General features: G+C 41.4%; 1 protein-coding gene across 1 annotated transcript in view; it reads right to left on the reverse strand.

Moving 5' to 3' along the window:
* Positions 1 to 9,299: 9,299 nt before the first annotated feature.
* The window catches only part of rimbp2a (RIMS binding protein 2a), a gene marked incomplete at both ends in the record, with an annotated part of 69,835 nt that continues 54,566 nt past the window's right edge, over positions 9,300 to 24,568 (reverse strand). The window contains 13 exons of the mRNA XM_083929806.1: positions 9,300 to 9,533; positions 12,224 to 12,391; positions 12,937 to 13,008; positions 13,578 to 13,678; positions 13,805 to 13,973; positions 15,009 to 15,178; positions 17,038 to 17,160; positions 17,627 to 17,729; positions 20,847 to 20,993; positions 21,295 to 21,450; positions 21,621 to 22,400; positions 23,015 to 23,166; positions 24,295 to 24,318. Coding sequence (XP_083785932.1) covers positions 9,300 to 9,533; positions 12,224 to 12,391; positions 12,937 to 13,008; positions 13,578 to 13,678; positions 13,805 to 13,973; positions 15,009 to 15,178; positions 17,038 to 17,160; positions 17,627 to 17,729; positions 20,847 to 20,993; positions 21,295 to 21,450; positions 21,621 to 22,400; positions 23,015 to 23,166; positions 24,295 to 24,318 — 2,399 coding nt within the window. The remainder of the gene's footprint in view (positions 9,534 to 12,223; positions 12,392 to 12,936; positions 13,009 to 13,577; positions 13,679 to 13,804; positions 13,974 to 15,008; positions 15,179 to 17,037; positions 17,161 to 17,626; positions 17,730 to 20,846; positions 20,994 to 21,294; positions 21,451 to 21,620; positions 22,401 to 23,014; positions 23,167 to 24,294; positions 24,319 to 24,568) is intronic.

A 24,568-nucleotide genomic window follows, 5' to 3' on the forward strand; every position in this document is an offset into this window, starting at 1 on the left:
TCTTATACTACGTCACCTGACTTCCTCCTTAGTTCTCGTCATAATTATTACGTCCAGAGGTTGCCGCCTAACAACAAATGTTAATATAGGTCATAATAAGCTGCTTACACGATCCACTGCTTGATGGACTATGGAATATGAAACCCTTCATCTGAAAGTTAATGTCCAGGTGATCTATGACCTGACTCCTTGGTGCAAGCTGGGGTCATCATATGATTAGTAGATCTATTAACCTTTACTGACAGTAATCCAGCTCTGTGATGCATAGTGAATTACAGCAATGTTCCATCTTAATCCTATTGTCTTGACTTTCATTAATCCATCAAACATGGATTAGATCAACTCATCTCAGTGTCATCCTGTCAGTGCTGCATCCGATTTTGCAGGGGAGCACATGAATTGAATAATAACAGAAAAGGTGGTTTGAGAATACCCAAGACAATTGGAGCCATGAGCCCTTATAAATCCCCCTGAGTGCAAATCACTGCGGTATTCTCTACTCTGATCTCCAGGGAGTGCTGGAGTCCAGTCTGAACATAAAGCTGCTGTTACACCTGTGTAATAACACTTAGCGCTACAGTGTGCCAGGGGGCAGCCAGTAAGCCAGTCTTTTTCACCACTCATGGTGCTAGAGCTCTGAGTGCTCTCCAGGCAAGCTGCGCCCTGTGATCATCTCCCACTTCAAGCAGTGTTAGCCGAAGATGAAACGCTGAGGTGAGGCTTGGTACCCGGCTTCTTCCCCTTGGTTGACGTCAGCCAACAATCTTCTGCTGAGGACGAATGAATGCTCTTCACAGCTGACATTAAACATCAGTTTTCCACCCCGGCAGGAAGCCTTGAATAAGTTACTGGCCAGGTGGTATGTCCTCCCCCCCACAGCCTGCCCTCAGAGCGCCATGATTAGAGGTAGGCGGCTTGCCTTTGAACCACCCGCTGGGAAATGTATTAATGTTGGAATGGATGTATGTACACACACACACACACACACACTACTGTGCACGGCTACAAGTCATATTATAGCATCGTGTTTGTACAGGTATGACTAGCATGACTATAATAGTACTGTTAAGCATGCAAATAAATTATTTTTATTTTATTAATACAAGGCTGGATTACCGACCAGGTTAAACATTAAGCTGCGTCAGGGCCCTGGACCCTCAGGGGACTTCCAGAGGCTGCTGGGTAGCTTGCACGGCACCTGGATTCTCATGATATCACAAGATCTTACGAGAATCGAAGCTTAAATCATTTGAATCTATCACATGTGTTCAATTCACCCCTATAAATATAGGGTTTTTTTGTACCAGGCTCCTGTAAAGTTGGGCATTTTAAAATGGGGGTCTATGGGGATTGACTCACTATTTGGAGCCAGACTCTAGTGGCCACTCAAGGAACTGCAGCCTTTCTGGGCTTCTTTTTTCAGCTCCAGAGGCTACCGCTCTGGCATAATGAAGCTGACATGCTTTCTATTTACATTATGGGTAAATGCAGGAGAATACAATATAATCAAAGTGGGTGAAAATGGGAGTAAATAGGGGCCCGGAATTAACTTTTACCCTGGGGCTCTCAGACTGGTTGATTCAGCCCTGTGTGTATCCAGAATGATATGCTACATATACAGTATAATTAAAAGCATAAAGTTATTATACAAAGCAGTTTACAGTATCACATAGCCTTTAATCTTCTTTACCACACACCTACTGTATGAGAAGTTTTTAAAAACTGTTCCCAGAGACTTCAAACGGCATCTCTAACTCGTGTATCAAAGGGAAATTAAAATATGTTACCTGGGCGATCCCTGCTGTGATTTTGGGGGCAGGAGGGTCAAATGGATATTACGTGTTTAACTGGCACTCAGAGGTTTTTGTGAAATATTCAGAAAGGCCAGCAGAAGATGGATGTCTCCTCATGAACCCCCAACCCCCTCTGGTGGCGTGGCAGGCAGGACCAAAGCGAGTGATAGAGAGGTTACAACTGGCAAGAATTTTAAACACCCATTGGCCCTGGGGGACTTCACAGACTTACAGCTCAATATACCTTGATCTGTTGGATAGCGGGGGGAAAATAAGGGCAAGAACGAGCGGAAGAGGAGAAGAGGAGGGGGTGGATGAGGGAGGAAAGAAAGGATGGGAGGGGGGAGTGAGAGAGGGAGAGGAGAGGAAGGAAAGGTGAGTGGAGAGTATAGGATAAACATATTAGAAGCAACACAACAAATATTCATTGATTTCAAATTCAATCTCCTTTCTTTCCTGCCCCACTAAGAGCACAATGGGTGTTTCAGAATATCCCCAGTGAAACACTGCTGCCTTCAAACAATCTTTTGGGTTTTCTCTTTTTTTAATCACCATTAAAATAAAGGAAATGTCTAAAAACATGTATGCATATATAGGAGGATATAATAAAAAGGAGGAGGATGATTGACATTTTATAATGTGAACTGTGTGCTTGTGGTAACTGTGTTGACATCAGCACACGTTGACTCTAACAGTTAAATACATCGACGAGACCTAGGTAAGTTCCTCATTAAAAATTTTAATTGTCGTCCTTTCTCAATCACGGACCGTCACCCCCTAACTCAGGCATCTTCTATCCTGCTCCTGAAGGGCGGCTGGCCTGCAAGTTTTAGGTTTCTCCCTGCTGAAACACACCTGAGTCTAATGATTATCAAACCTGTGACAAGCTTCAGCTGCTTGATAACGAGCTTTATAATGAGCAGAGCATTTGACTTGTGTGTGTTGGTGCAGGTAAAAAGCTAAAACATGCAGGGCAGCAGCCCTCCAGGAGCAGGATTGGAGATGCCTGGCCTAACTGAAAAGCACTGCTGCCCTCCTGAGGGTTGTGGTGTAACAGCATGAAAACAGCAGTCTGGCAGTTGCGTGCACACACACACACACACACACACACACACACACACACACACACCAGTATGTGACTGGAAAGATGTAATAAACTGTGAGATACATTGACAATTCATCCGTATGGCTGAGTTCAAATCTGCTCGCCACTGTAATTTGAATGCCTTGGTTGACACAGCGAGGTGTGTGAGATGTGAACCACAAGGAAATTGGAGAGAAGAAACACAGTCACAACACATATACAAACTTTACCTCTCTTTTAGGAACCTAAATAATGATATGGTATGAAGTTATTTCTTATTTAAGAATTCTGAAATGACACAAATTGTTAAGATGTGATTAAAGACTCCAAGAGAGTTTGAAGTCACGGATGAGAGTCGACATCTGTTACACTTCAGACTCAATTTAACAGCACTTCCCTTATTTCCTGTTGTTGTTGTTGCTTTGAAATCCAGTCCTTCCAATGTCTTTGTTAATTAGAAAAATAATTTATACTGACAGTCAGTCAGTCTTGTTGTTTATGATGTTGTTTGCATGGACTCAACACAGTCACCATCCCTTCAGCTTTTTTTGTCACTGATGCCATGACAGGCAGGGTATCGTTTGTTTTGATGTGCTGGGCTTAATGACAGCCTTCCGTTCGACTGCTGGGAGAAGATAGAGAAAATGCCTTTCAGTAATACACTAAGCATAAATCTGTGTGTCAAATCATATCATTTGCCTGTTCTTTATCAACATTCTCACAGAAGATAACTGTCATCCTGTTAATGCCATTGTTAATGAGCGTGAAGTTCACAGAGAATTTTCAGAAGCTGATAGGGATTTTCCATCCAAACAACCACTTGTTGCAGCCGATTACAACCCTGAGTAGTTATTAAATCAGACAAACAATGGATGTGCCTTTGAGCGACCTGTGACATTGCATCCAATACTGACCACTGAATGAAAAGCTACTTAAAGTGTAAACTATTTTTGAGCTGTGCAGTTTTATAAAGTGTGCCATGTGCCATAATGGCCAGCTAATCCATTGCCCAACTTGACTTCACCCATTAGAACACAATCTCTATTGATAAGGCTTTTACCTGAAAAGCCACTAATAGTCCGTCGAGTCCGTCAGTTCATTCATCTGAACAAAAGATAAAAAAAGATTTTGCTCTGCAGATGGCTGTGAGAAGCCATGAAACCTTGGTTGGTTTCTGATATTGTCACTGATATACAAACCCCGGTTATGTCACTCAGATGCGCCCATTAGAGCATGTAATTGCATGTACGACCATGTATTTCAGCTTCATACATTGTGCTAATGTCATGCTTTGTGTCTACCTTCCTACATGTTTGAGTGCATTTTCTTTTTAAGTATCATGTCTAATGAATTTGTGTGACAGCGTGATGATTAAAGTCCATGCTAATCATCAGTTAGGTCCATCAGTCCAGGATATGAAAATAAGAACGGAAATTTGTCAATTTTCTCTATTCTACAACGTGGTCTTTGATTTAATTTTATTTTTAGAAATTAATTAGAGCTAAAGCTTTAACCCTCTGAGAGCTTCATAGACACATCTTGTCTTTTTTATGGGGGCAGGAGATCTGGGAGGTGATAGCAGGTCAACAGTAGATATTATTTGTATGTGTTTTAATGTATATATAGATTTTCATTGTTCCCCGTTCTGTAATTATTACCATTATTATTTATTTATTTTTCAATTCCGTATTTGCAACCCTGCGAGGGGTGGGTGAAATAAAGCTTAAACAGGAAAGTATAAAAAAAACAATCTGAGATGCAACTCAGCATCAAGCCCCCACCACAGCAACTTCCTGGTTGATCCAATATGGAAGTGCCAAAAACTGCAGTTCTCCGAGTGTCCAGTAGGAGTAGTTTGCACAATAGAACAGTTTCTCATTGACCCAGCATAATTAAACCTATTTTTAGGCCTGGTACAAAAAATATTTTAGTCTGTATGTTTAGGTCAAATCTCCATGAAAACACTGAGGGGGGTTAATGTTTTGTACCAGGATAGTTTAATGTTATTGGAGGTTAAAATTTATTAATAATTAGGGGAAGGGCCCTTTGAGTGACAGCTAGCCTCTGGCCCTCACTTCACCTCGAAAGGAAACGTCAGTCAGATGGACGTATCTCCCTCCCCCAAACGTCACATACATGCCCTTTTTTGGTAAGAGGAAATGAGGAGAGGTCAAAGTCTGACAAGATGGCGACTCCCGTAGGCAAATACAATTGGATCAAGTTGAGAGAATACAGTCTATGCTCAGTACGCATGGTGTGCCAAGATTTTCTAGTCATGGGTCCATAATAACTGCTTGAAAAGCCTAGGATTGTCAATATACTTATGAGAGCCATACATCATCCGTATGCTCTACTGTAAATCACAATGGTCATTTTGAGGTCAGGTTTTAGAAAATGGTCTAACTGCAATAAAATGGCTACAAGCATCATCACACAAATAGAATTATGCACTGAATGGGTTTTGCATAAAGTTGTAATGTCTTTAGGGGAGACTCTTCCTTCACAAGCTTTGACAGCTGAAGTCAATTGAAGGATGGTTTCTTAACATGAGGAGCTATATCTTAAGCTGCGCTCAAACGATATACGCATTAAAAACAGCGCGATTACACGTTACTCGCAACGCGATAGATGTGAAAATCTATTGATATTCACGTTCAACGCCTCCAATATGCAAGTTGAAAAAAAAAAAATATATATTATAAATATTTAACTTTTCAGCCAAATCCGCCTGACACTGTGGCGTGTCAGCCAATCAGAATGGAGGAGGGGGTGCGAGTGTTATGATTCCCCCATCGGCAGAAGCAGTACAATGGAGGAGACATATCTCGGAGTAGTGTCACTTACCAACATTTGATACGTCAAAGGGTCAGAGTCACACAAGGTGGAATATTCCCTGTTGTGCTGTATCTAATGTGAATACAACATCAAGCCTGCTTCCTTCATTGAAAACATGCAACATGCACAAATGAATGTAACAATGATTTTCTAAAAAATATCAAATTTAATTTGGTTATAAAAGTTGTATTTTTTTTCACATGCACACCCACACATAATGAATCACCATAAATACTGTCCAATGATTTCTCTTTTTTCTTTTTTTCAACTTTGATTCACAAAGCAAGCACATACGGTGGACTGATACATCTGATTCCAAAGGACACTATAGAGAATGCTCGCAGTCTGTTACAGGGAGAGGAAATCTCAGTGCACTAACAAAAAGGCTGTCGTAAAATCAAGTAGAAACATTTATAAATTATCTACAAATGGATCAAAGTACAAAAGAGCTACAGCGTTCAGAGACACGACACCCATTCACAAGTAAATGATTTGGTATAGGGACACCATGTTACAGTTATTCAACTTTGTGACTTTGTGAATGAGAAACTATACATTAACAGCTTTGGAACACAAATCATGTAAACCTATGGACAGCCAAACTTCTCTTACATTCCATTTTGGCAAACTCTCTCTTATCATCTCATTTAATCAATAATATTTATAAATAATGAGGAGAGAGAACCCTCAAGTGCAAGTTGACATAAGGGACAACTGGAGATAAACAGGGTAGAATAGATGTTTAAAACTAAACAGAGAGTCGACGTTTTTTCAGTTATTAAAGCTATGAGACATATATCTCCCTCCAGTTAGTAAGTGACTTCTTTAGCACTTTTAGTCACCTCCACAGCACACAGTATTCTACTTAGTTATCCAAGTTATTACATTTGCTCTAAACAACGAACTTCCAACTTATCATTCCTATCCTCTTGTATAATTAACACACACACAGTCACTGTCTCCTCAAAAAGCCAAAAAGTGAGGTAGGACGGTGGGTTGAGTTGTGTTCAGATAGTCAGATAAATACATTTTAATTATGTGCTGTCACTATACGGTATGTGATCAGTAGGGTGGAAGGTTAGCATTGCAGTCTGAATGTCTTTGAAATATATATATATTTTTGAAACATCCTCATACCCAGGCAACTGACTCACAGTACAGCAAATACATGCCTTTCATTTTAATGTGAAACAGTTGCAAGGTGGCATTTTCAAACATTTGACAGTTCTATTTAACGTTGTGAAATGGAACTACTAGGTTAAGTTGAGGCAATTCAAATTCTTGGTTAGGTTAAGGAAAAGATCATAGTTTGGGTCGAAATTAGTACGTTTGTCACAGAAGTAAATCTGTGACGCAGCTATGTCTGTGATGCAGTTGTGTCCATGATGAAGTTACTTACATGACAACATTGGTTGACTTAAAAAATAAATAAAAATAAAATAATAATAATAATAATATATATATATATATATATATATATATATATATATATATATATAATATGTATATACACACATATATATGTATATATATATATTTACTTTTGGTTTCACATGGGACATGAACAGCCAGCGGTCACCTGGGTGAAAGTCCCATCCACCCCCTGGATGTGAAAAACCAGCAACAAACTTCAACTGTCAAAGGTTGAATTTGAAATTTTAGCAACAGAAGGATATGTGTCAGTTGAAAAATCATGCTGACTGTTCAATTGAAATTGAAATATAAAAAAAAGAAAAGAAAAAAAAGGCTTGCAAACAAGCGAAAACAAAATTCAGAGTGAAATGCTGCCATTCAATTACACTAATCACATAGAATGCTTTATGCAGATGTCAGCATTTTCTGGCTTCATGCGGCGCATCTATCTTGTAATAAAGACACATTTTGTAGCTTTTTACACATACACAGTGAATGTGAAACTGAATTAATAGACAGACTGTGTGACAACCTGCATGATATTAAGTCGTTCCCACTGATCTGATGACACTTTCTACTGCAAATCTTTTAGTGGAATTTTGCAAATGGGTTTGTTTGTTTTTAGAGACTCGATTAAATACATGAAAGATTCAGGCGAGTCAACAAACTAAATGGACTGATAAATCTCTCAGACTCAAGAGAGACTCAAGCTCTGAGTACATGTGCGTATTTCATAAATTGTTACACTTTCCAAGAAAACAGGAATAGCGTCAGAAACTGTTTTGTACCAATTAGTTTTTATATAAGCTGTGTGACAAGTCCTTATAGACAGTAAGTTCAAGTCATAGAGCGTAGATGTAACCAGCAATGTTAAGTATTTCCCTCCACAGACCTCAGGTAGATGAAACAGAACCGGTGAACAATGCACCCCTTAACATTATAGATTTCTAATTTCTAGGAGGCTTTAACGCGGTCGTCTATATCAGCATGAGACGACAAAACTCAACAGTGCACAGGCAATGGAGGTAGCAGCACATCACTAAACCACAAGACCAATAACTGCATGGCCTCTCCTTCAGAACAAAAAAAAGTGAACAAGAAACATGAAAGGTGCAAAACATGAATGCGTCACACACTACCTTACGCACAAAGACACACACACACGCACACACGCACATACACACACACACGCACACACACACACGAAACATGTCTTTTACCACTCAAAACACCCACCTTTGTGCAATAGGAAGACAGACACACACTTAAGTCTTAAACTAGGCCTTTCATGACAGTTTGACAGCAAGGACAACAAACATTTCTGCTCTTATTTAGTTTGCAAATATGACAAAGCTCAAACTACCCATCATGAAACGAATAAACTAATCAAACGAGGAATGTCACGTTCATATTGTTTTCATAAAGGCCACTGAGACAGTTGCGTTCGCCCGGTGTCTCTGGCATTAATGCCCTGTTGCCAATCAACTATTCTTTTTTTTTTTTTTAATTACTTTCATCTCAGAAAAACTCCACTCTGCTGAAATCACAGGTACAAGTGGAATTGTATCTCATCTTCACACATATGCTACCGCCTCTCTATGATATTGCACTGAATAAAGCCTTTGTGTTAGCAGCCAGCATTACTTGACAGAATGCCTCGATAACAGTGTAGTCTATTTGAGATTTTGTTAGAGGAGTAAGTTCTCTGTTGCCTTGTAGTGACATCAATACTCCAGATTTTTTTTCTGCAAAGAAAAACAAAGCCTGTTAGAAGATGTAACCTTGTTTCACAGATACCCTGCTTGAAATAAATGTAGTTTCTGTGACTAAAGATAAAGAAAAGAGGGGGGAAAACATGTCATGAAAATCCTAGTTTTTTTTTTCTTTATAGCCATCAGTCGATTTAAAATACATTACAGTAATATGTTTTTGTGTCTGCAGGTGAGCTCTCTTGATTTTGCCGCTGCACTGTACATAATTTAGTTGATTTGTATCCATCATCGTACATGAATAATTGCATTATATTAAAATAGGCTCACACAGTCCAGGTCTCACCCTCTCACATCCTCTCTGTCACGTGTTGTTGGATCAGAGTTGATTGTATGGATGCAATATACAGAGCCCCGCATGTGCAGGTATTGTACATGTATTCTTTTTTTCTTTCTTTCTCTCTTTTATTTCACGGGGGAGAGTCTCTTCAGGAGCTTCTTCCCCTTGGAAAGCAGTCCTTTCTTCTTCTTGTTTGCCAGATCTTGGTCTCGAGGGTCCCGGGGCTCCAGCGGGATGTGGGGGCCCCTTGTGGGGCTGAGGAGTCTCATGGTACCCGGGAGGAGGGGCCGAACAATCGGGGACGGCGCTCTGATGGGTGGGGCGTCATTGTCGACCGTGTCGGTGGTTTCTGCGGTGACCTGAGGAGAGAAGCGATGGGGAGGTGTGGAGGCATGGGGCGGCGTATTACAAAAGAAAAAACACACTTTCAAACTGCAGACTAGGCAACTGTCAAATTTATTTTAAAAATGTCGGTTCAATTTGGGAGAAGGTTAGATATTCGGTCAAGAAATAACTTATTTTCTTCTCGCTTATTGTAAAGGTTCAGTCCTTAGGATTTAGTGACATCTGGTGGTAAAGTGGCAGATTGCAAACAACTGTAACTTCTACCGTGTGCCAAGTGTGTAGGGAAACCTACGGTGGGTGGCACAAACATGTATGGGCCTATCTGGATTGTTTGGTTTGTCCGTTCTTGGCTACTGTAGAAAAGACTCCATGGAGGAGGACCCACTCCCTGTGTAGATATTAATGGCTCATTCTAAGGTAACCTTAGTTGAATATTCTTATTTCCAAGTGATTATACACTAAAGAGAACATACTTAACTCAATTAATAGTATATTCCTTTTCTGCCCATAGATCCACCTAAACCCTACACACCACACCTTTAACATTGCCAAATGTATCACATGGCTGTCTAGCACAATGTGCATTTTGATACAGATTTTAAAAAGCTTAACATTTTCTAATATTAAAATAAATGACAAGTTAGAAGAAGAAAGAGAATTATGGATTTCACAAGTTTCATAATAAAATTAGTTAGTGAAGTAATTTCATTAAAGAGTTTGTGAAGAGGGCCTTTATGTGCTCTGCTCCCGCAGCCTGGAACGGTTGTCAAAAAACACTAAAATTGCAGGAACTCAATTTTAAAACTAGGCTCACAGGTTTTTTTAATGGCAAGTGTGAGTGTGTAAATGTTTAACTGCATAGTATTTTTATCATCATTGCATCATTATTATTTCAGTGTGTATTGTCCACTGTTTTTTTGTTTTTTTTTCTTAACATGATCTCATCACCCTCCTCTTCCTTTTTCTTCACCACCTTCTCGACTGTATTAGTCTTTTTTTCTCATGTCTGTGCTTTTTTTGGGGGGGGGGGTTGTTTATTTCATTCTATAAGGCTAATATTTTGGCCAGGCCTTGCTTGAAAAAGAGGATTTGATCTCAAGTAATTCTTGCCTGGTAAAATAAAGGTTAAATAAATACACAGACAGACAGACAGACAGACAGACAGACAGACACACACACACACACACACACACACACACACACACACACACACACAGATTGTACATATGTAGAGGAAACACTGAGTAGGAAGCCACCAAATGTTGAGCAAGACATCAGCACACCACAGAGCCAGAGAAGTCCACCATCAGTAGGCCATTAGGGAACATTCAGTACAGTCAGATACAGTACAACACCCAGGGACGCAACTGCAGATACCAGGCTTCTCATCTAATGCAGCAACTGGATACACACTAATGTGTTTGTACTCAGTATTAGTGAGATAAATATCACATTTAGATTCTTCAGTCTCTGGTTCAAATTGTCAGTGAGGTGACATAAACACACCATCTTTGGGTGACAAAAATCTATTCAATGTTGTGAGGCCAATCATATATACATTTTCACATTTCCATTTAAATATATATATATTCGAAAAATGACACTTATGTGGCATTTAAAAGCCCTTGCTATGACCACAGGATGTGTGCATTAGAGCCACGAGTTTGGTATCTCAAGTTGCCAACTTACTGTACAAGGCAGACAGAGCCATTTATGGTGTGAAATGAACAATCTTCTTCTGTTTGTTTGTTTGTTTAGTTTTGCCAAGCGGGTGAGGAAAAACAAAAAAGAAATCAGATGTGGCAGCATAGTCACCGTCGCTAAAAAAAACAAAACAACCCACATCACTATGAAAACTGAAAACCACCACCACAGCAACAACACCATCAACAACAACACTGACACACATGAACACAGAGCGCAAAAAAGAATGTTTTTAATATCCAATTTTTCCTTTTATTGTTCCATCGTAACAATACAGTATGGAAGTATCAGTGCTGCGATTGGTTTTGCCTCTCGAGCTCAGAGCAAACATGGTATATCCGCTGTCGACAGGGCTGAAAAATAGATTTGATGTGTGTGCAATATACATAAAGAAACAAAGCCTCTTTAAGGAAATACAGCAGTCGAGCCAAGAAAGTTGTTATAAAACGTATCAAGTTTGAAAAAGGCATGCTTTTCTCTCTCTTTCATCTTTAAAGTTTTCTCTCAAATCTTTTATTTCAGTGTCACTGGGTAGCCATTGTTATGTGTTAATAAAGCACTTATTAATATACACAATAACCACAATTTGATTTTGTGTTTCAGTGCAAAGGTACCAAATTATCTAGTGTAAGGGATGAGTTGAGCCTTTTTTAAGTCCTCCTTAACCAGTGCTACATGCATAAATCACCCGCAGAGCTCCCACAGTCTATCCTCTCTCTCTGTCCATGTCAGGCTTTGCTTCTTCCTTTCTCTGAGACTCAGAAAGGTGTTAACACTGGATTTTTGACCCCTTTTCCAAAGGGTGCGGGGTGAGGAACGGGGAAGGAGGGGGGGTTGTTAGTTTGTATAGAGTCACCACTGTCACCACATGGACAAAACACACACAATGAACAGCACACAGACGGCAAGTGGAGGAAGCAAGAGACGGAAAAAATCAAGAGAGAGGACGGAGGATGGATGAACACAGGGCCTAGCGCTGAGAGCGGCGATGATGATGTACCCGTTTGCCCTCTGAGACGGTGGTGGCAGAGTTGGCGGTGGGTGGGCGGTTGGTGGGCTCTTCCTGGGGGTAGTGGGCCGGAGTATCGGTCAGATACACCTCCACGTCATCAGGCACTTCTTCCAGGAAGTTAGAGGGAACCAAACCACGGTGGCCGTTGATCTCGCCCTGTCGACGAAAATGAGGAGAGGAGACGTTTCCGTCAGAGCCGCGAACGGCCTTGCATGATACATTTCATATTGTTTACAAAACGACACATTTGGGATGAAATGGGTCACTTTGCGTCACACGTTTCTTTTTCTTCTTCAAAAATTAGCGTGTGAAATGAATTGACACTGCCACTCCCTGGACCTTTTCTAATTCTATTTTATTCTATTTCAAAATTATTCATTTGCAGATGAATCATCCTTCCCAACCTTCTGATTTGTTTAATGAAAGTTTTGTTTTGACACCCACCACCCTGCCTGTAATCAAACAATGTGCAAAAATCAGGAATCTACAGTTAACATATAGCTATTAGTACCCAACAAAAGCCTGTGCGCTAATCACTATTATTAGAAATATGCTTATTCTCTTTCCTGCTGAGATATGGTAAATACTATGCTCATCAGACGGTTAGCTCAGTTTCACATAAAGACTGGAAGTCAAGGGTACAGACAAACTAAATATTGAAGTTATGATTAGAGAGGCAAACCCGGCCAAGCAGCACTCACATAATAGAATCCGTCTTCATCGATATCTCCAAACACAGCCATGATGTCACCAGCGCAGAAGGTCAGCTCAGCCTAACAGGAGAGAGACATACAGAAAGGGATATACAAGGAATGCGATGCAAGTAATAATAATTAACTTTATTTGTATAGCACCTTTCATACATGAAAGCAGCACAAAGTGCTTTACAGCAAATAAATTACATGTACCAAGTGCTACACATAAAAAAGACACAGCATGGACATAAAAACAGGAATATTTGCATATTCATGTGAAATAAGATGAAAGATAAAACCTACAGGTAAAAGCAAGATAAAATGAGAATGGAATACATAGAATTCATCTTCACATGGATAAAACCCACTTGATAATACTAGCAAAAGTGAGATGAAAAAGAAAACAAGGATTCAAAAAGGTAGACTTGACAGTGTATCTCCAGGTTTCTTCTAAACCTTTTCTAAAAGCCTTGATGGCTCCAACCCATATGTCTATAACAAAATTCTGTACCAAAAATCAGTTAAAATTTAGTAAAATTGAGCAGTTAGTTAAAGGCTAAAGTGAAGTAAAGACTACTATGGGTTCATCTGTTGTGATCCGTAAGTATGTGTGGGGTAAGCAAGGGGTGCTTAGCAGTTAGTGATACCTCAACGTCAACATTAGGGGAGCTCTCTCTGGGGTCGTAGTCGTACAGAGCCACCATCCTCCTCGAGGCCTGATCTCGACGGAGGCCTCTTTTGTTCTGCTCTGGAATCAATGATGGAAAGGCATTTTACCAGAAAGTATTTCTTCTTGTGATTTCATTCACAAACTCTTCAACCCCACTGACAGATCTGTACACAGTTTATGAGAGTGAATGTTCCTGTGTAGTACCTATTCTGTCCACAGGGGTGCTGAGTGGCAGGAAGCCCTGTTTGATGAGTTGGTCCATGGTCTCCTCGTCCTCCGCTCTGATCTCTGACACCATGTTACAGGGTATCAGCCCCATCCTGCCCCTCACTTCTCCCCTGTAAAACCCATCTGTATCTTTATCACCGTACACCTGTCAGACAAGAGAGTGAAAGAGTGATTTTTGTTTAGAGATCCTCAAAACATGTAGTTCTTCTGTTATGGTGAAAGGAGGTCCTTGGAGAACAATTTCTACAGACATGCTCTAGTTATACAACTAATATTTGAATTTCAAATGAACATGATTTATTCAGGGCTGGGTGGTATGAAAATATATATATATCCTCAAACCGTTGTAAACATGTCTCTCATGTATATTTTTTAATGCAGTATCTATCGCAATGTCAAGAAAGCAACGGCCAAACTGATACGGCAATATTTAAGTCATTTGGACGACACTTTACAATCTGATCCTTCCACATTTTGGTGCACAAAAGTTCTTAATCAAAATCAGAGAAATACTGCACTTTTCATTCCTCAAGTATTTAATTCACACAGGAATAAAAAAGGTTTAGTAGTTATTACTGTAGAAAACATGCTACATTGTTACATAAGTATATATTATGCTACATTGTTACATATTTGTATGTATTAAATATATACAGTATATTCATATAATACATATGTTATATATGTTAATCAAGATATGAAATTATCTATATGGGGATAGAAAATTTTGGGCATATCACCCAGCCCTATTAATTTATCATTCATTTTAAAGGTCAATTCCATAATGTGTAAATTGTAAATAACTGTATGTCATTTTTATGACTATTGTGCACCTCTCAAGGCTTAATCAGCATACACATTCTCCTTTGGGGTGGTGCTGGGAACAGATCCCCAGTCAAGTTCAACATAAAAAATCAACACTTGCTTCTGCACTCACATGAAGCTCTTTTATTAGTCTCTAGTCAACTTTTTGGTCTCTTGACCTTCATCAGGACCCACTATTCTAAACACTAAAATAACCACAAATGACACCCAATATTTTAGGATGCTAGTATTTGTTCATGGCCAAAATGCAGCAAAATAAGTTTGGATTCACCTTAAAGACAAATTAATGCACAAAAAGAAATAAAGAACATGCGGTACATCAAAGTATTTGACCATCTTAATTGTAAACTCCCACCCTAATGATCTGCCCCTCTTTGAAGGGCAGCTCCTCATCGGCTGCATCTGGATTGGGGGACATGGACAGAGGATCGTAGTGAAATAGGGCCACAAAGATCCGGAAGGACTCCTCAGGTTCTGACTCATCATAGTATGTTGGAGAGCGGCGATCCCGATCCCTGTAGCCATCTTAAACACATTGAAGACAAGCAAATTCCATCATCCCGCATCAATACAAACAGCAACATACTCTCTGAATGTGGTCCAACACAAAATAACAGGAGCTTTGTCTTCTGTAACAATGTGAGCCTGTTTGTGGTGTTTGGTCAAAAATGGAGCTGATTTCATGACTTAGCGAAAAAATGAGAAAAACAATTTGGTGAAAAAACCTGTTGTTGCATTCAGTATTACACTTCTATGATGAGCAATTCCATAAGTTTACATATTGATGTGTCTTAGCCATGCTTCAATCAAAAGAAATCAATGAGAGGATTTTTTTTTTGTGTGTCTCAATACGTCTTATTGATTTGCTGTATTGCATGATAGATTTGAATTTCCTGTGTAGCCATAATTGTGCCTGTCAGCATGCAGGAGGAAACCTGTGGTAAGTCAACTATTTAAATAATTTACCATATATACATGCATCCACAAAACACACACATTATAGATATTTGGGTCTATTTTTATGTTGGAATATGAGAGACAAATGAGGCCAAAGACAAACCATGGTGCAATACACAGACTGAGGGATGTGATTCATGGACATGACACAACACCAGACACTGACATGCATGCTACAAGAAGCCTACATTTAAATAAATAAATAAATGCACGCAAAGATAAAGGTACGACTCCATGTGTCTATTTTTTCTGCATATAAAAACAAAATGCTGAGTAAAATTCTTACATTTAAAGGTCCCATATTATGTTCATTTTCAGGTTCATACTTTATTCATCCGTATTTTGGGTGTCTACTAGAACATGTTTCCATACTTTAATGTTCAAATAACACGTCATTTTTGTCATACTGTCTGTCTGATTGTACGTGCATTCACCCTCTGTCTGAAACGCTTCATTCGCTCAGGCCTGTGAATGTTCTTTTCCTTCTCTGCGCTCTCTGTGTCTTTGCACCATCAGTGCAGACGGGGACTGTAGCAGCACTTTATACCTACATATAGTGTAGTTGTGAGATCACAACTGTACGGGCACAGTTTCTGAATGCGGGCTCTGTGCATTTCTCTGTGGATTAAGTGTTTTATTATCTTACTTTTTACAATATGGGACCTTTAAAATTACAAAACTTCGCACACATTGCCAACCCTTGTAGCAGCAAGAGGTCTAAAACAAAGATGGCAGAGCTGTTGTGGAAGTTTGTTTGAATTTGGCATTGCAATATCTGGAAAATGTACCCGCTAGCAAAGTGTGATACTGTTGGGCCAAAGCTTTTCTTTTGGTGCTTGAAAAACCCAAACATGATGTGAAATGCATTGCTCCCAGGTGAACATATGCCAACCTATAGAAGGTTTGGTAATTGTATTTACATTGTCCTAGCGAAGAAATGACAGGGACAACTGCATTTCCAACAGCTGATATTTCAAACTCAAGAAACGTCTAAAGAAAACAAGAAAGCAGTGAATGTGTAGTCATTCTTTAATGTCTACTGCTAATATCTCTTCACGATTCCATGCATGAATGCTCTCATTTAAAGTGTAGTAGGTGTGGTTGTACCACAAAGGGAAGGGGTTTAGCAGGCATCTGGAGTTCAGTGCAGTGAGTGAGGCATTCTCTGAGCAGTCAATCAATCATTTATCATCTGCAACTGTGGAAACGTTCATCCTGGACCCCAAGGTATGGCTTGCCAGTGGGTCCACCATTTCAGTGCAGTGCAGTCATGCTGTTCAACTGTAAGCATAATAATAACTATTATTATTTGAGACAGAGAAACAGGCACTTGCAAGTGTCCACAGCTACCTATTGCTGTTTGCCAGGTGCTGGTGGCATTTTTGTTGCCATGCTGTGGTGATAGAAACAGGACTACAGGCACATACCATGGGGAGACCTGGTGCCGCCCATGTGCCTGCGGGAAGACAACGTCCTGTTCCGAGCTACTCTGCCATAGTAAACATCGTCGGTGATGGGGTTTCCCTCACTGTTATTCTCAGAGGTTACCTCTAGAGGAAACACCAATTAGAGGGTGACGGGGTTACAATGCAGAGCTTAACATTCAGGTCCCAAAAGGTTAACTAAAGATTTGTGTTACCCCCTTCTACTTCTCTTAGATACAAGGATAAAACAAATATTCACAGGAAAGCAACTATGGAAAACCACTATGGCAAAACTGTCATGATTCTTTTAGCAGAGTAGATTCATCAGCGCATAGTGCATCTGTGCACAGCAGTTTAAGAAAAGTGTCAGCTTGTTGTTCATAATATTCTCTGCGAGATCAAACTTATGTTGAGGTAAGGAAGGGCATGAGCATGGTTCGCAGACACAGAGGTGATCTGGAGACACAGAGAAGCTCATGATTGTTGTAACAGAGCAAAAAACGCTTCTGTTCTATGGCACAGAAAACAAAAAAATTAGAGAATGAGAGACACCCCACTCTGCTCCCTCTAAAAACCACCCGCCCGTACTGACCAATGGAGGGGACCATTAGAGGTCGTCTCTGAGGCTGTGGACCGCCTTGATGAATTCTTCTCCCAGTCTCCCGGTCGTGGCGGCCTCCACCGGGAGCGTTGCTCTGAAATTGCACATAAACACAGAAAAACATTCACAAACATTAAACATTCACGGCCTGCTCACAGACAGCATGGACATACTCGCAAAACAGTATGTGAAAAAAAACGTACGTTAACATACTCGTACAAATTGTATGTAAACAAAATCATGCAGCACTCAAGGGCAGGCACACTGAAACACAGACGCATAGACACACACTCAGATACACACAAGCCCACGGGAAACTTTAACATTCCAAAATTAAGCAAAAAGTGATAACATACTACTAAATAAAACATGTTAGACATTTTTTTTAAAAAGTGTCAAAGACATCGGTAAGCACTGTCTACCGCAGGTTAATGTGTCTCCCTTCACAGCGCTAAACTGTGCAAACCTAGGCTCTCTCTGTGTCTCTCTCCAAGGTGCTGAACACATTCACACCCAGTCTGTCTTTTTTTCTCTCTGCGGAGCCGAAACATTAAAGGTGTTTCTCAGACTGCAGCCTTGCAACATCAATGTTCTGTCCTTCGTGGCAGCAGGCTGCAATGCTGCAGTCACCACAGCTCCTCGTTACGTAGCACCGCTCCCCTTCCATACCATACGTCACAGGCTGCCGCTGCTATCTTCCTAGTATAATCTCATCACACAGATAAATAGACAAGGCTTAAAACCAGGACTTCAGGACTCTGGCACATACTGGTCTTTGAGGTATAGGGTGGTGATGGGGATGGGGTAGCAGAGGCAGTTGTTGCTGGGGCCTGGGACCTTGGTGGCGAGGCTGAAGGTGCAGGTGCTGGGGCTAAGGATGCAGGGGTCGGAGCTGGCGGCGGCCCACCTGGGTGAGGAAGTCTGGGTTGGGGTTGAGGGTTAGGAGGATGGGGTTGGAGTGGTTGTCCGTGCGCCTGGTTCAGAGCAGGAAGTTGGGGTGTTGCATGAGGGAACTGAGGGGATTGGAGGTGTGATTCAGCATGAGGGTGTGGAGGGTGGGGTGCATTGGCGGTAGCAGGGAAATCGAAGGTAGAGGCACGAGGAGGTTGTTTGGAATGACCGCGACTTGGGAGTCCTGGGATTCTCCCTGGACTGACAGCGTCCGGACGATGACGATGACGATGACTAACTTTTTTCATTAGGAGCACTGTGGCCCCCAGCTGAAAATTTTTAGGGGGGGTACCAGAATTTTTAGAGGCACACGCAACCATCAATTAATAACAGATGCAGAAATTACAATGTGCCGTTGCTGTCTACAAGGGCCCAGCCCCACGCCTGTCAACATACGGCACTGCTCTACAGAGAGCGAGATAAGAAGTGGTTAAACGACCGTCACTCACTCATCTCACAGAAAAGATACGTTTCCATTTTAATTAGTCGATCGACTCACACTCAAGTTTCCTGCCGCTGTATATGTGTTTTAAACATATGAACCGTATCTATATTGAATGATCAGCTCAGTCTATGTGTCACCTGCTGCCTCACTCGCTGCCCTGGGCGGAGAAACAAGGTCAATGAATCAGTTAAACACTGTTGATTTCTTCCCATAGAACCGACATGAAAACTATTTTGGTTTAGTAAATTTCTGCTGTCACTCGGCTCGGGAGCTCGTCACATACGGAGGCTTCGGGTCCGTCAGGTCCTATAACTTGTATTCGGATGTTAATGAAGCTGTGGGAGCTCACGTGTTACGCGTTTGTGTTACGGTGCTGACGTCACTATCTTCTTACAGGGCTTTCATATTGTTCCTGTCTTATCCGTCACTCTGTTGCTGTTTAGAAACTTACATATTAATATGGCGAGACATCTGGTAGCACATGCGCGACCAGATGTAAAATTCTGGTCGCAAAATGCAACCATTGGGTCGCAGTCTGGAGCCTTGAAAACAGAGTCAGATTTGAGCAATATAGTATATTTTGCTGACTATCGCAAACATTCGTCCAAATTGGATCATTATGACTTTGAAGATGATGCTCCAGTACCGTTTCTCTTTACTGATATGTTGTTATGCTTCCTGAAAGCATTAAAGGAATACTTTCCCTCGTAATGATCTTTTGATGATCAATGACCCTGTGTTGCTTTGAATTCTTTAAGAAAACTTTTTTTCCCTCCTATACCGCCTACACTGTGTGGAGAATAAATAAATAAGGGAATATTCTTGATAAATTAAAGTAATAGGGGGCCACATATTGATTAAAAACTCTCACATAACTTCTACACCATAATCCAAGTCTTGTTTATCCGGTTGTATGCTCACTACTTCCCAAACACAAGCGTCTTCGCACAAACCATACTATTTAAAACATTTCCGAACAGAGCTTTCATTCTCTGGCCTGTTGGCCTTAGGCCGGGATTGAATCTGGTCTGAATCCCACAAATTTTTCATTCTTTTTCTGAATGCAGAGTCTGTGTTATGCCACAATGATTTATGCTATGTACCGCTGTGTGTCCTTTATCTTCTATATCTATTCAACACGTATGCATTAAAAAAGCAGCTTGAAATTCAGGTTTTCAATCAGACTCCCTCACCAACAACTGCTGCCGTGGTTCCGGCTCAGTTCGGGCTTGACCAAAAATCTATGCGGCCACATGTTGGGTCGGGCCTGAACTTTTGAGCATAGCTATATTCCAGATGCTATCTATCTTTCTCCCGATTGAGCATGTGCACTACTTGTCCAAGAAGTTCATGCATGTGTGAGAAAATGCATGTTTTTTTTAAGAAATACCAAGCATGAGACTTGTAAAATAATGTAAGAGCTGTGTGAGATTTTGTAGATGATTTATTCATATAGTTTTGATGTTAAACATGGACCCCTATTATTTTCTACTGACTATTTTATTCTTTGTTCAAGCTGGAGGTACAGTATACATCAATAATTAAAGGCAACACTGGCGTGAGTAATCGATATGTGAATGATCGTTTTGGGGGTGAAGTATTCCTTTAAAACCCAGTCTGTCCCTCTCCATGGTTCTCAAACCCTTTTTTCCCTTCTCTATAAATTTGAATTTAACTCGGCACACACACTAACAACACATTAAATGCAAGTCGAGGCAACAGTCTCAGTTGAAGTATCTGTGCCTGTGCAGTTCGCTAAATATAAATTTGGCTGGTTATGACTCTTGGGTTTAGAATAAGTGCAAAGAACTGCACCTTGGGTGTGTTGTGTGAGTTGCGTCGACGTCCCTCTTCCAGCTGCATCTCAGAGTACAGCTCCTCCTCATCCTCTTCCATGATGTCAGACAGGTCAGAGCCCCGGCTGCTTTCGCTGTGATAATCTTCATTGTGACTATAGTGAGGCTTTTGGCAGTCACACACACAAACAAACACAGACACACAGACGCAATTGTTTAAGTCCACATACATACATACGTGCATGCACACACCAAACACACATGGATGGGCAAACACACGCGTATGAACACACACAGAGACACAGGCAAAGTAGTGTATGCATGCAACCACCCAGACATGCATGCACACACACACACGTCCGAACATACACGCACACACACACACACACGTAAGAGGTTGTCCATCGAAAAACACATTGGGACAAAAGAAGGTAAAAAAGATTCCCCACTTATCATGTTGTTCTTACCGGCCTCCCGAGCTCAGAGCCTCTGAGGAACTCATCGACTGAGGGTCCTCTCCGACGTCCGCGCCCAAAACCTTCTTCGTCTTCCTCTTCCTCATCAGAGTGATGCTGGTGAAATGCACGACCCTGCTCTCCGTATCTGCCCTGCCTTCTGTCCCCCTGAAGACAGGCATTAAAAGTAGAGGTAAGTGTGTAAAAGAGACAGGGGGACACCAGTGGTACTTCATTATCGCTGACAGTCATAGAAATGTAGTTACAATTACAGTTGTTTGTTTTATTGTGTGATTCTATTTGTGTGATTGGATTAAGCATTTCCATTTTCATCAGACCTTGCCACTTTCTGCTGCCACTCTCTGCGCTGCTTCTCGGGCGATGGCTTTGGCCACGGTGTCCGGGATGAGAGTGCCTCGAGGCTGAGGAAGAATCCTCTGGGGTGAGGGGGAGCGTGGATTGGCAGAGGGAGGGGCCTCAAGGGTGTGGCCTTGCATGGGCACAGGAGGCTGGGAAGAGGGAGAACGTGTGGGGTCCCAGCCAGGCTGGCCAGGCGGAAAAGCCCCCCCGTGTTGGGCCGCCTGCTCTTTGGCATCCAGGTCTCTGGCACATACTGGTCTCTGAGGTATAGGGTGGTGATAGGGATGGGGTAGCAGAGGCAGTTGGTGCTGGGGCCGGGGACCTTGGTTGGGAGGGCGAGGCTGAAGGTGCAGGTGCTGGGGCTGAGGATGCGGGGGTCTGAGCTGGGGTTGCGGCGGCCCACCTGGGTGAGGAAGTCTGGGGTGGGGTTGAGGGTGAGGAGGATGGGGTTGGAGTGGTTGTCCGTGCGCCTGGTTCGGAGCGGGAAGTTGGGGTGTGGCATGAGGGAACTGAGGGGATTGGAGGTGTGGTTGAGCATGAGGGTGTGGAGGGGGGCCTGCATGGGGGTGCATCGGCGGTGGCAGGGGAATCGCAGGTAGAGGCACAAGGAGGTTGTTTGGAATGACGGCGACTTGGGAGTCCTGGGATTCTCCCTGTACTGACAGCGTCCGGACAATGACTTCCCTGGCCTCGAGGCACTGAATCCTTGTCAGCTCGACAGTAACATAGTCTGCCATTGGGAACAACACCTCAGCTATCTGAATTTAAAAATAAAAAATTAAATGTTAACATCACCAGAAGCCCAATCACCAAATCATTTTTTAACATCAACTGAAACAGCCCCTTCCTTTTGTGCCACCTAAGATACCTCTCATCATTTATCAATTTTTGCTATTAGAGGCAGAAAACATTGTGCTGTCAGAGTTTCAACATATTGTGTTAATTTACTTTGGCAGTCACCAGAGGGAGTGAGAGACCTTTCCAAGATGTTCACAGGTCCCAGATTGAGTCTAGAACTGAACATGAATCACAAGTAGGTGGCACTGCTGTGTGCGCTGAAGGCACTGATGACATAATGCTAAACTGAACTACAGAGGCTTTTACAGCCCCATCTCATGTTTCAACTGGATTTAATATGATTAGACAACTCACGCAGTGTTTTATATACTGTATGCACACTCATTGAGGCCTTTCAAATATGAATCCCATATCCTTGTGAATCAACAAACCGCTCTCTTGGCACTATGCATTATATTGTAAAATGTTGCTTTCCCCTCTCATCATAAGTGATGCTTTTAACCCAACATGAGCTCCTCGCCATCACTTACCAAAAGAGTGGATATAGTCTTAATACGAACATTCGCTAACTCACCCTCTGTCCTTTAGTGCAGACTGCGTAGCCAACAACATTTGCCCCGTTAGATGTGCCTGTGGGAGAGAGGAGGGGGGGCTTCCAGCGGACCTGTAGGACCCCTGGAGCCTGCCCACAGAGCACTTGTACATCCAGCGGAGGGTTGGGAGGGCCTGCGAGGTGAGAGAACAGGTGTAAGTGGGGGGAAAAGCTATATAATAATTTACTGTTTTAATATATAAACAAAGGAAAAGGGTGTGAAGCATTCAAATGCACAAAGTGGCACTAACAACCATGCACAGAAATGCCCACATAAAAGAGAGGGGGTGGGATGGAGGTGAAGATTCCGGAAATATTGAGTTTATGTGTTTGTTCTGCATGTTTAAATGTGTGAAAAAAATTACACAAGACCTTATTTATACTTTGAAGATATACACAGTTCATGCAGATGTGATACTGTGATATTGCTAGTGGGGGGACATTCAACACGTGTCGATGTTGATAACATGTCACTTAAGTATATGATTATTATGGCAGTACACTAACCTAAGATACTCAATCACATTAAATTAATTATTTGTTAAATGAAATCCTTTTTTTTTTTTTGTATTTAGGTAAAATTTAATATCAACAATTCAGTGTGTATTCCTCTGGCTTAGTACTGTGCCATAACCTCATACTACTCTTCAGGGAGGAGAAACAAGGAAGGTAAAATAAAACAACGTGGGCTTCTTGGCCTCCTGAGAGAAGCGCTCTTATCTCCGCATGCAGGACGCAATCCAGAGAGTCTTACTACAGCCCATTCTTTGTCTTCCACTCTCCTGTATCACTGGATAAAACATGCACAACTGCATTCAAGCAGAGGCTAATGCGCACTCATACAAAATGGTCATTTTAGTCAGCAGTGGAGGGGCACTGCTTTATATAGCAACGGTTACTACAGGCTAGGCTATAGGCTGAGGAAATGACTCATCAGAATAATAACTGATCATATCTTGCGATGCATGGCTGCTCTCTAATTAGTGAAGTGCTCGGTGCAATGAGCAAAATTAAACACTGCGTTTGAAATTGGTTTAAAAAAGACATTATATTTAAAATTCATGAATGGCCACATTGTGTTCAATAAATGCCATTTTGCCCAGATCCCTTAACTGAATGCTAATATTGAAAAAATGCCATGACTATAACCCTCTTCCAAAAGCATCATAGCACTGATGTCATCTTTGCCCACTGGTTTGCAATAGAGGAAAACCATTCAATCAATCAATTTGGAAAACCCAGCCCAGGACTTTCATTCTGACCTGTTCTGCAATATGGTGTTGGACCTAAACAAAATACAATACACAACAATGGCATGGTAAGGAAATGCAGTACTGTACTCTTCTACAGCACAGTACAATAACCTTAACATTGATATGGCATTATGTTACACATTTGAGCTGACATTACAGTAAGCAAAAATAAACTGAGTATTAGAAGACTGTCATCTCCATCTGTCTCCAAGATTGTTTGAAACATGTCAAAAGCATAAAAAAGGACTGACCATCGTCTGGTATATGCAGATATCATTGATAA

The sequence above is a fragment of the Echiichthys vipera genome, assembly GCF_963691815.1.
Source record: "Echiichthys vipera genome assembly, chromosome: 16".
NCBI classification, from domain to species: Eukaryota; Metazoa; Chordata; class Actinopteri; order Perciformes; family Trachinidae; genus Echiichthys; species Echiichthys vipera.